Source organism: Anopheles cruzii, chromosome 2 (assembly GCF_943734635.1).
Source record: "Anopheles cruzii chromosome 2, idAnoCruzAS_RS32_06, whole genome shotgun sequence".
Taxonomy (NCBI): domain Eukaryota; kingdom Metazoa; phylum Arthropoda; class Insecta; order Diptera; family Culicidae; genus Anopheles; species Anopheles cruzii.
Genome location: NC_069144.1, coordinates 3452922 through 3465746, shown reverse-complemented (window position 1 = coordinate 3465746; position 12825 = coordinate 3452922). Strand labels below are relative to the sequence as shown.

The 12825-nt window shown below is 52.7% G+C and overlaps 1 protein-coding gene across 1 annotated transcript in view; it reads right to left on the bottom strand.

The window, feature by feature from the left end:
* LOC128269517 (putative transcription factor SOX-15) overlaps nt 1-12825 on the bottom strand; it is a 48527-nt gene that overhangs the window by 11811 nt on the left and 23891 nt on the right. The window contains exon 2 of the mRNA XM_053007003.1: nt 11762-12444. Coding sequence (XP_052862963.1) covers nt 11762-12444 — 683 coding nt within the window. The remainder of the gene's footprint in view (nt 1-11761; nt 12445-12825) is intronic.

The window sequence follows — 12825 nt, the reverse complement described above, 5'->3', positions numbered from 1 at the left end:
CCCGCACCGCACCGCACCTGGGGGACGATTATTAAACCGCGCACCGGAGAGCGCACATAAATCATCGTTCACCGCGGTCGCGGCCCAAAAGGTGCTGATGAGCCGCTGAGGCTGAGCTTTCTAGTTCCGCTCTGACCCAGACACGGGACACGGGGGCCTGGGAATTGTGTCATAGTGCGGCGTCCCCCTCATTAACTGGGAGCCACCACCAACCTCAACCCGGGGGGAAAGTGTGAAAAATGTTTTCCAAATGTAAATCAGTTGCAAGACCGTTGGCTTTTTCCAGCTGCCGCGGTACCGACTCTTCCTTCGGGTTGACAGAATGTAGCATTTTTTATTGGAACTTAAATCCACGTCCGAGTCGACGATCTTCACCGCCTCGAACTCCGAGAAGTGGCCGACTTTCGGTGGGAGGCCATTAAAAATGGCATCCCAAATCGCGACCTCTCTTACACGCGCCAATAAGTCCCCGCCACAGTCCATCACGAAATGTCCAGGGTTGATGAGGCGGTGCGCACCTCTGGTGAAGAAAGTGGATTAAGCACGAAGTGGTCCGCACGCGCGGCTTGAACATCACAACATATTAGCATATGCTCCCACGCGACGCAATGGCCACATGACGCCGGGTAAACAACATAAATTTTTCATGTACTTTCTCTTCCTCTTTTTCCTCGGCCCGCCCGGAACGCGGAATGAACTATTTAATGAGTACGGCGCGCGTCTCCGTAAGGAGGATCCATCCCCGCGCGTGTGTGTGTGTGAGATTTATTGAGGATTACGACGGAGCACGAACGCGGGTGGTGGTGCCGTGGCGTGAAACAATGGCACAGCATCAACCAACGTGGCCGAGGCCGAAGATACCAGCGCGCCGTCACACACCCGTCACCCTCCTGTCCCTCTGAAGGATGTTATCGCACGTGGAAAATTTTTATTTTTCTTATTTGATTTCCTCGCACCACCCCGGCCACAACCCGGCTTCTAATCGCATCGATCTCATTCCGTCGCGGCCGAGAGATCGACGACGAGCGATTGTGCGTCGCTCGGCTCGGGACGGTGGCACCTCACGTCGTTGCGAGCCCTTCCAATCTAAAAAGCATCTCGATCACCGTTAGGTGCCGTTAGGGTCCGACCCGTGAAACAGCAGGTCCGATCGTGTCACTGTGTCGGGAATTCTGATGCATCCCGATTTTTGACTGAAACCCCGTGTTCGGAAGTAGATGTGAAGTAGTTCTGCAATGAATCGAACCGAGCTGCGAAAACATCGGCCATCCATTGAAACACCCCAGCACGGCGTTTTGTTTTGATGTTTGCTCATTAACATCAACCCTGTGACTGTGTCCTTCAGCAAGTACCCTCCACTTGGCGCACACCACGGCACACCATATTGCAAAATCGCGACCGCAGCCACACTAACGACATGCTAATGGCTCTGGCAACATTCGTCAACCTCTCGTCAGAGCGACACCCGGTGCTTGCTGATGATCGGCGACGATCAGCGATCCCACGAATGACGTCCGCAGCTAAGTTTTCCATTGATCATTAAATACAGTTTAGGCCCTGTGAGCTACTTGTGTGTGTGTTGACTCACCACACGCCTGGTGGGTTGTGTTCGGAGATGATTTCTCCGTTCATTTAGTATCGAGTTTTTATTATTATACCCAATGTGGCATACGAAAAAGACAGTAAGTGAAGGGCCAGAACTTTGCAGAAGCCACAGAAAATGGTGATGGGTGCTCTGCGGATCGTCTACGATCGAAGAGATTCGACCAGCGAAAGAATCGTTGGAGAGAATCATCAAATCAATATTTTGGGCAGATGCTGGTATCAGGGCACTAGTTCTCTGGCTCCGGAACGAGTTCGTGTCCAGAAATTGGCCAAAAAGGTGTTAGCATTAGGGGAATTTAGCATCTCTCTGCTAAATCGTGGATTCCCAGACGGAAGAATTCTTCGTCTTTTAAAGCAAACTAATTAGTCATCCAATCCATCCATCCAGTCCATCTTCGTAGGAATCGAAGTGCTGCTCAGCCAATACGTGTCCCATCGATGAAAATAAATGATATTCGGAAAGAGCCAAGTCTAGTGAATACAACGGAGGGGATAGCATCTCCCAGCCAAATGATTTGATTGTATCCTTAACCAGTTTTGCTTTGTGTGTGGTAATTATAAAGCGGCCTGGATAAATAATGAATCTAAGCAAAATAAATGTTGAAGATTGAAAGGCACCTTCATATTCTACCGACTTAGTCCACTTAGTTCCGCACGATTATTAGACATCCTCCGTTTGCTACTTCTTTTAAGTGAGTTGACTATTAATCCGGACGGAACTCGGCGCAGAGGTTCAGGGCATGTTTCTAATAATCTTACTGTCTTCCTCATTGGTGATTCCCCGGACCTAGTGCTCGGGTGCTTATTAAAACTTTGTTGCAGACCGTCGGATAGCTTCCTGTTAGACGGCTACCCACAGGCGTATCATGCCTTCGCGTCTTCGCGCGGGTCCGTTTTTCCTCATCGAAGTCCGCATTCCGCAATCTGCACAGAAATCTCATCCGCTTGCGATAGGCTGCTGTTGGCTGCTGCTGCTGGGCCGCTGTTACACGGAAAACCTGCAACCCGCCCCGGATATCTGACGCCCGCCATCGCCCGTCCCGGCGTCGTGTGGCCATATTTTCTTTTCCGAACCCGCACCAGGTCGCGGAGCGCACTGTTGGGCAATGTTTGTGCGGTGCGATAAGGAAAACATACCGTTGCGTTGCAGCTCCAGCACTAGCTACTGGTACTGGTGTCCGTGTGTTTGTGTGTTTTCGTGTGCCTCCCCGTCGCTTTTTTTGCGCTCCCATCACGTAATTTGCGGGCGGCGAGACATTCGCGAGATTTCCACCCATTGTTCTGTTCGCACATGTTGTTGTTGTTCCCACAGTCTAGATTTTTCTAGTTCTTTTTTTGCGTAGTTGTTGTTGTTGCAAAGTGTTTTCCCCGCACCCGGCCCGGTCCGGTCCAGCTCCTGGCGAAGCTGCGGCCGCTGCTGCCAAGATGCTGATAGCGATTTCGTAGCCACAACAGCTGATGATGATGATGATGAGGATGATGCTGCAATGCACGGCGCTGCTAGACGCTAGAGTTGCAGGCTGCAATTGCAGTAATTGTAACACGCCCCGCGTGTGCTGCAGTTGAGGTCGACCGAGAAATATAGAGGCGAAAACACACTCCCCACGAGAGAGAGAGAGAGATCTCCAGCATCTCGCCCAGTATTTAAGTGTAATTCGTCGTTGTGCTAAATGCGGCAGTATCATTAATGCGATTACTGTTTTCTTAATGATCGTCATCAACATAGCCGTCATTACGCGGCAGTTTCGAGAAGCTGCTGTTGAGTTTCGCCAAAACCCAGTCGAGGCAGATGATAAGCAGTGTGATCGATGAGAGCCGTCGTGTCCTCATCCTCACAATAAATCCCGAGTAAACGGATACACTTTACAACGTGTAATAGGCGCGACATGATCGTGAATTGATTCGAAAAACCAGTTCGGGAATTGCTCTCGGACTCTCGTGTGGCACCACCCAGAGAACTAAAGCCCGACAAACTATTTCCTGCAAAGGTATCACCACTTCAGAGTTGACAGAGTCTGCTTTGACTCACGTGTGTCTCCCCCGGCGGGGGTCCCCACCCTATTATTTCGGGTGCCCAACAGCCGATCGCGTCCCAAAACAGGAAGCGACCGTAATTGAAATTCATAACACAGGCCAGATTAAATCTACCTTTGCCCTACATTTGGGGGCTCCCCCGCATCGACCGGAGCGCGCCGCAAAGCCTATTCTAACCCGTCACCGAACGGTACTTTACACGCGCCCTCTCTCTCTTACTCACTCTCTCACTTGGTGAGGGATTCTCGAAGCCCACCGAAGCGAAGGTTCCAACGCATCGCACATAACCGGATGTTAAAAGAGACTAATGTCCCCCGGGGCCTGGCTACGGCAGGACGCAGGCTGTGATGAATGAAGAATCAACCCTGGGCCGGGAGCCGAGGTAATCGATCGCCGAAGGTTTGGAGAAATGGCTTAGAAGCGATGTTCTGCGGCCGCGCGACTAGAATCGGGAAGGCGAAAAGCTGAATGAAATCCACAGCCTGGGTGCCCATCATAGCCCATCCTCCGGAGTACGTGCCATCGCGAGCACACGCAACAACATATAAATTAAATTTATTTTATTTCCCTCTTTTGGTCCCCCACGGAGGCCGGGGACAACCGCGGGAAAGGCAGACGGGCGGGGCACAATGCGTACGCTGGGCACGCTTTCGTCCGGAAAATGTTTATTTCAATCACCGGCAACTGATCGGAATACGTAATGTGACGTCACCAAGCCCACCGGTCAACGCCGGTCGTCGATCGGTTGGTTCTTCTCCCATTCCGGTGTGGCTTCTGGCGGAGATAGCGTCAGGCTCGTGGGGTCCGATCTATGCGCGGTCCTAAGCCACGGGCGAGGTGCTATGTGGCGTGCGCAATTATCAATGTTTTGTTGACGGCGACAGTGGGCCATATTTATTTGTGGGTTGTTTGCTTACTGCCCGATAGATGGCGCGCGCGCGAAATTGGTGAGCTGTCAAAAGATATTGGATCAAGTAGCCTTTGATGTTCAAAATAACCTAAGCCGATGTGTTGAATACTCGAATGCGAATCTAATACATAAATCTATCGCGTTTTTAAGTTTAAATTACATTAAATAAATTATTAACCCTAACTTTATGTAAAACTTCAAGTGCGTGTTCTGCTTCCACACATATTTTTACATATTTAATTTGTTTTATAACAAAAGCAACCCGTCGTTGACCCGAATTATTCGAAGGCATGCCAATTAATACTAATTACCGTACGGACGGTTAGAATCATAAATCGTGGAGCGTGTCTCAAGTTCCAGTGCTTCTCTAAGCCCTTAAGCCCTAACGAGAGCCGCACAGCAGAAGCAAAATCCCGCGAAAAAAGACGACCCGGTGGCCAACGGACATGCAGCACGAACATGCTCCTATGCAGCGACGAGCCCGGCCGGTGGAAATTGCATTGAAATTTATGATGTGTCAAAATATTTCGCTTGCCATGCGGATCGAATCGTCGTTCCCCATCGTCGCCGTCGTCGGGGGCTCCTGTTTCCGCACCCGTCTTTTATACGGTACTCCAAAGGGCTCTGAACCCCCCAGGAACTCGCCCTGTCTGTTGTCAGAACGTCGTTAGAAGCCGACGATCGGGCTCGCCTTTAGCGCATCGCGCGTAATAAATTGCAATTTATTAAAGCGACACTCGTTTGCTGTTTTGAATATTCCTTCGCTCCCCCGGTTCTGGGCCTTTGGTGGCGTCCCCGGGTATCAGTCCGGCGGTGGCCACACCATGCCAAGCACGACTACAATGTAACGACTGATTAACGCAGAGCGTGTGTGTGGTGCGCCAGTCCCAAAAAGCAACGGCGGCAAGCGTCGGATGGTAATTTTGCGTGCTTTTCATCGTTAATTATCACCCGGCCCGACCCGGCCCGGTCGTTGACGGCCATTTTCGGGCCCAATCTGAGCTGGGCACGTGAACGTGCGCCGGATGGTGGCGTCGATGGCCAAACGGTAAACGATACTTGAATAAGCGCCCCTCGGGAAGCAGCTTTCCCGGAGCGCATACCAAAAAGGGGACTCTCGAAGGCGCCGCGCGTGTAGCGTGAGGGTGGCGTGAATAATGCCATAAGAAGCCAGGCGGCGAGTGGCACAACATTTCGCTTCGCGGAATCCCTTTTTTCACCGGTTCGATCGATCGTCAATCGAAGCCGCCAAGTTCGAGGGCCTTTTGGCTTTGGTCGTCCATTTTGGAAACGATAATCAATATCCGGTCGGCGCTATTTTCGGTGCCTTGTGGTGACTTTCTGAACGACAAAGCGCATTCTGCGTGGCTTAAAATGTTGCCATAGAGATCGCGCATTGAAGAGACGATGCGGATGCAATAAATGTCAGACGGAAATGTTAAAAAGCTCGCGACAGGGACCTTGCGCGTGTGCCTTCTGGCATCATCGCGCTGGCCGTCGTTGTTACCGTTGTCGTCTAGCAAATGCTCATCCATCCATCCGTCCATCCGATCCCGCTGATCGCATCCGATCCGATCTGTGCCTGTCGTCCGTCGTCAGCGGACGGCACCGTGACACCACTCTCCGCTGGACAAAATGGCCCGCGGATCTTATCGTTCGCTCTGGCCCTGAAACGCCCTTCCCTCCGCTCGAGGATTGGATCGCTGGGCGCTATCGTGACGCAGCGATCGCAAATTGGCGACGCACCGAGAGCAGCAACGAAGATGCACAACGCACGCACGCGATACACATTTTGTTCCCTGCCTTCCGGAGGATGGGGCGATGAGGGCCCCAAATGTGTCGACTAACGAACGCCGTCGCGACTGGCCCGGCAGATTGATCGAGCGGATCGCGCGAGCGAATCTGACGTATTTCGAACGCAATTTCCATCGGGCGGGCGGACGGGTGGCCAGCACTCCAGGAGTGTGGGGAGTCGATAAGTTCACCACCTCTCGTGCCGGGCCCCGCGGCAAGGGTTGGCGCATTTGTCATTAAAACTAATGACGAAGCCGAGGGGCCCTCGGGTCTTCTCGGGTAATTGAACGGTACACGCCTCGGGGTCCAGCGGGGCCTTTCTTCACACAGCGTCCGCCTCCGGTTTCTGGCCGGTTCGTAGAATAAATGAAATAAATCTCATTATGCCCCCCCGCCATCGGGCGGTGTCTGACACTCTCCGCCGTGAAGAAGAAACCTCAATTTTCCACCACCCAATGGGAACTCCGCCTAATCGCTACGCCCGGCGCTCGGCACGGACGACGACGAAAACTCAAGCGTGACTTTCTACGGCCGGCCGGCCAGAGGAGCGAAGAGAAACAGTAGAAAAAAACTGTAACGAAATCACGGCCCCCGGCGGCCATTTTGATAGGAAAATGGTGAATGAAGCCGAGCAAGAAGCCCGCGGGGAAAAAAATAGGAACCCCAGCCGAGCCGGGGCCGGCCATTTGATGGTCGATTTTCGACGAAGCAATTATTGGCCTCCCTATCTCCGCTCCGAGAGGCCCCCGGCTCGGCCCGTGTGTATCTGTTCCTTCATTAGACGCAGTTTTATAGGGAAAACGGCCAGATAGGTGAACGCCAGCCCTCGATGGCCGGGGCTATGGCCTCCAACTACACTCCATTCGAGCACCGAAAACGTTACCTTCAGGTTTTCGTGAGATTCTAGGTCCGTTCCGTTCGACCCGCAAGAAGGCCATTAAAAAATATCCACAGTCATTAAAGTCACTCTCGACCCACACTCGAAATCAGAACCTGAACCGCGGAACCGAACGCGAAGTAACCGTTTTTGCCGATGTTTTTTGAGCCACGGACCGTAAATTAGACGCGATGAGGCCACGGCGGTGAAGGCGTAGTAGTAGTTAACCCTCGGCTCGGGTCCGGGTCGTTTCCATTTACGCAGAAAGCAGAAGCGGAGAAGATTGCTTATATTGCGCATCATACACGCGATCGACAAGCACGATCGTAATTTAATTTAACTCCAATCGAGTCACTCTTCATATGAGCCCATCCCATCGCCCGATCGGAACCGGATCGGTGGAAGTCTGCGGGTCGGTAAATTGGAGCAGCCACACCCCGAAAACTTCGTTTAAAATACTTCAAAATCATCGACAACGATGATGACGCGGCAACGACGACGCCTGACGCAGTTGATGGAAGTTGGAGCGTGCCGCATGAGTGCCCCAAACCGTGGTGAACCGGGATGGGATCGTCATTTCCGGTTTAATTCCCCCCCTTCGGCGATCCCCTGAATCATCATCAACCATCGTCCAACGCAACGTGCAACGGGTTTTCGACGGAATGACGCCGATCCCGAGGCCCGTCCCGGGGGTTTTAGTACTGACTGGCCGTGGCCGTAGGATGATTGTCGACTTTTTCGGTGGCCAAAGCGAAAAAACAACCCACTCACCGGGCGGCCCTCATTTGCATGTTGGCGGCGCGCGTTGGAGAGACTCGATTCGATTCGAGCGCCGAATTCCGACACACAGCCACTCACCGGATTGGGTTTAAATTGGGTTTTTTACGTTTTTTTTCGAAATCGACTCGTTGCAACACCGAAACGGGGCTTCCAACTGGGGTCCGCAAAATCATTACAACGTGTGGCGGCTGGCGTTTCTCAACCGCGGAGTGGCGGAGTAGCCGAAGATGGCAGACAGATGGCTGAAAGGTACGTAAGTGCCTTGCGGCAATCGGAGTTTAACGTCGATAATTACTCGGTCGGTCGTAAAGTGGTCCATTTTCTGATGCCATTCGAGGCCATTTTGAAAGCAATGACTGATGAGAGAGGCAACGTCGCAACGTTCGAAGGGCGTGCAAGTGGCCCGAGAGATGATCCGTCCGAAAAATGAGATGATCCGTCGAGAGCGGAGCTTGGGTCAAGGCTTTTACATAAAGGCTGTTGCCTAAATTAGATACAAACTAGGAGGCGCCATTAGGAGTAATTTAAACGCTTTCGCTAGGCCATCGATCATGGTCAGAAAAGAATAATTGGCATCCCGAAGGCACTCGTCGGACCACGGCGACTAATGGTTCACAAATTTCCCCGCGGCAAGAAATATGCGCCATCCGCTTCTTGGCTAGCCGGTAATTCGAAACAGCTCCCGGACAACCCATAGAGGACGATCCGCTTCGATTACGGAACGGAATTATGTGCTCCCCACACCGGGAGCGATGCTACTGCAGCTGAAGTAGCTCGGTCGTGGCCTGTGTCGGGTAATGAACGTCCCGACGCTTTGATTTATTAGTAAACAGTCTGATTTACAGCCCTTCCGTGGAATGCCCTCGCGATGCGAACACGGCGCGGTCTTCCGCGCGCTCTCGGAGACGAAAGACTTCAACCGGCTGGCTAAAGCGACGAACCCGACGACCGCGCACCAACACACGAATACCGCGTTTTCTCGTGGCACACACACACACCGCGGCACTGATTATCGACCAATCGGATCGAATTAAAAGAGGGCGGCGTCTGTAATTGCCTTTCGGTCGCTCGATCTTCGCAGCTTCCCCGGGAGACGGCTGCGAGAACGAGATCAATCTGGAAATCTGAGCCCGCGAGTGAGACAAACCCATATGCTACCTAAGGGTGAGCGTGCTGGCTCACTCGCACACACCGAGTGAGCAAGACAGCATGCGTGCTGGTACTCATCTCCGCTGCGAGAAAAAGAGACCGGGAGACTGAAATCCATACAGCACACGAGGCGAGAGTGAGAAAACAAATCTCTGCTTCGCGCTCTGTGAGTGTCGCGCTTTCGGTAACTCAGTGACGCGGTGTGTGTGTGTATGTGACTTCAGCGCGATCGTTACTCGTGCGACGAACAATAAATAAATCTCATCGCACAACAGGACGACAAAAAAGGATTTGCAAAAAAAGGGTTGCGGCTTCTTCTTCACTTGTTTTCTTCGTCCCCCCCGAAGACGATCACCATGGAGATCCACACACCGTCCGTCGTGATGATGGTCTCCATTGCAATACTTTGCAACGCTTTGGTCGCTTTTCTGCGCGACATTCTGCGCGGGGTGAACTCGAGTGTGCGTCTCCGAGGCGAATCCGTCCGTAGACAGGGGGAAAGATTCGGTTTCTTTACGCGGTTCAACGACGACGGTCGCTGGTGGTGGTGATGGTGATCGTTAGACGAATAACATCGTCGTCTTCGTCGTCGTTGTCGCGGCCGATAATTTATGCGGCACACTTTGGCCCTAATTGGATTCGGCAAATGGAGTAGTCGTAGTGATTTCCTTTCGGTCCCCCCGGCAAACGGCGGGCCGCGCAAAGGAAATGGCGGACGACGGTGCTGCTGTTTTGCTTTCGGGTTTCGTATAATGTTTTGTAAAGCCGCTGAAGCGTGCCCAAAAGCAGATCGATATTGGGTTGGGGAAAAAGTAATCCATCATTTTCTGGCTTTAGTGATCGATCGATCTCGTGAAGTATCGATCGTACAGATTCAAGTTTATGCTCGTTTCAAAGCTGACACTTCACGCTTAAAAAGATGCTTTCACTGTTTTTTGTTTGTTCCATTCATTTGTAAGTTACAGGGTGTTAACTATGGAAATCAACTAAGAGACAATCCGGTAAATTTTACTACGTGGCCAAACAAGGGCTAACGTCCAGGAAGGTTCTACTGGATATATGGTGGGACTTGGAAGGAATTGTTCATCATGAGTAGCTTCCGTGTGGCCCTCAACACTAAATTTAATTCTCTACTATCAACAACTGCACCGTTCGAAGGTAGAAATTGACCAAAACTACCCAACGGCTAGGCCAACGGAAGAGGTTTTGTGTTCCACCAGGACAACGAAATGCACCAAGCGATTGACGGACCTTTTTCGAGTATTGCAAAATATCCTGAATGATGAAAAAATTGAAATCAAGAGAAGATTGTCAAAAATGATTGCTCGACTTTTAGCGCCGATAACGACCACGTCTTCTATGAGAACATCCTAAATACAGTTTTGAAATTCTCACAAAAATAATGGATTTCTTTTTCTACAACCCAATATTATCGGCAACCATGTTACGTGGCCGACCCGTACTAGTCATGCTGCTGCTACTGGCAGCAAAACCATTTTGAATCTAATCTGTGAGGCAACCATTTCGTGGTTTCGTTGGTACCCCGGTGGTTGAGCTTTATGCTAGATTAACTTCGCGGATTAATTAGATAATCCATCCAAACGGTCCGACAATCCGGTGCATAAAAACCAAATCGAACCAATCACCAAGGTACATAATCAAGGTAGCGGGTCTCAATTTCCTGTTACGCCAGGGCATGCGAGTGACACACAATCAGCTGAAAAAAGGTGTGTTACAGTTACAGAGGGCAGATCGGTTCGATTCTGATTTGCACTGACTGCGGACAAGCGACCGAGGCCTATGGTGGTGCAATCAATGCTCAATTTAATTTCGGTTAATCTGAATTGGCGCGCCCCGGCGATGGCCTGCACCGAGCGGGAGGGGAAAACCCGTTGATTACACACCGGAAATTACCCGGCGCTGTGTTGTGTTGTGGCCACCCTCACATGCCGTGACTCACGCAACGTTGTTACGTAAAGCACCCCTCTCATTACTAGCTGTTGGGCTGGGAAAATAAGGTCCACGCTACACCGACGGCCGCCGGGCCAACCCTTTCTGAATCACCCTCACACGCGGTCGACCTGGGAGGCTCTGAGAGGTCACTCGGGAAATGAAATCAACCCGCTGCTGAACCCTCGCCCTCAACAGCTGATTCGGCCGGCCCTTAATCCGTGAAGCTGTCCCAATGATTTCCCAACCGATCCACGGCCGGGGCCGGGTAGGGGTCTTATCAGGGACGATAAGATTAGGAGACTCTGGCGTCCGGACGCATCAGGTGTTCGTCGCGTGAAACCCGGCAAATGTCCCGCTCGCAATCGCGCGTCTGCCCGTCCGTCTTATCACAGGCGCTGCGCGGCCGTCAACAGACACTTGGCCTCCCCTTCCTTTTTTTTGGGGGGCCAGGACCACCACACGCACCTCCCTTGAGGTCCCTTCAGGTGGATCTGATGATTAAACTGATTGATTGGCCCATTGATTCGGGCCCGTACGTTAAGGTCAGAGCGCTCCACCTCGCACAGGAAGTCGTGGGACTCGATCGATGTGTCAATATTAGTGTCGTAACCGTGTCGGGGGAATGTGAACTACGCTGCCACGTCGAAGGTCTGACTTACCGAGCATCTTGCTGAGGTCCGCGTTGTGCAGATCCGGATTTTCGTCGGCCAGCTTCTTCCGCTCGACCTTCGCCCACACCATGAACGCGTTCATGGGCCGCCGGATGCGCGCTTCCTTCGCACTCTTCAGCGTCCCATGCGGTCCACCGAGCTTGCCGGGCCCGTGACCGTGCGGCCCCCCTCCGTAGCCCTGGTGCCGCTGGTGCAACACTCCGTAGTTCGAGGCGCAGAACTCACTCTGGTACGGGCCGGCCAAAGCGTACCCACCCCAGCCACCACCTCCGCCACCTCCGCCGCCACCACCCGGTTCGGTGTCCTGCGGCAGGATGGTGGGCATCGGTACGTCCTGGTGGTGATACGGACTGTACTGGCTCATGAGCGGCGAGCTGGACAGCAGCGGCGACTGGGACTGCATCAGAGCGCCACCCGAGGAGAGGAGCGGCGAATGGGACTGCATGAGTGGCGAGGGCATCATGCCGTTACTACCGCCCATCATGCCCGGGCTCTGGGGGGCCAACATACTTCCCCCGGCGCCACCGCCACCGAGGCTCGAGAGTGGAGACCCAGCGGCCTGGTTGTTGTGCTGTTGTTGCTGCTGTTGCTGCTGTTGCTGCTGCTGCATCGGGTGTACATAGTCATCGTAGTTCCGGTGGTAGCTCTGTTGCGCCTGGTGCTGAGGAGAACTGAAAGGGCGCCGAGTGATGGAGAAAAGGGAAAAAATGTTAGTGGACTTGCAACCAACTTGCAAAGAAATGCATTGCGCGATTGCTGCTACTCCGGCCGTTGCCGTCACGCCGATAAGCGTCCCACCCAATAATGGGTCACACAGTAGGTGATCCCCATCGAAACGCTGTAAGCGCGATACCCACGCCGCAGATAACGAAGTCAGAAGCTTAGCAATTTGTCCAGAATCAGCCCTCCTCTGGTGGCTCACGAATCAAGTCGCTCCTGTCCGAACTCATGTCCTTCCCAGTAGGGGGGCAAGCATGTCGTTGGAAGATCACGCAGAGCATGATCCGATTCACGAGCAGCCGCGTGGACATCGCGGACGGTCGTGACACAAA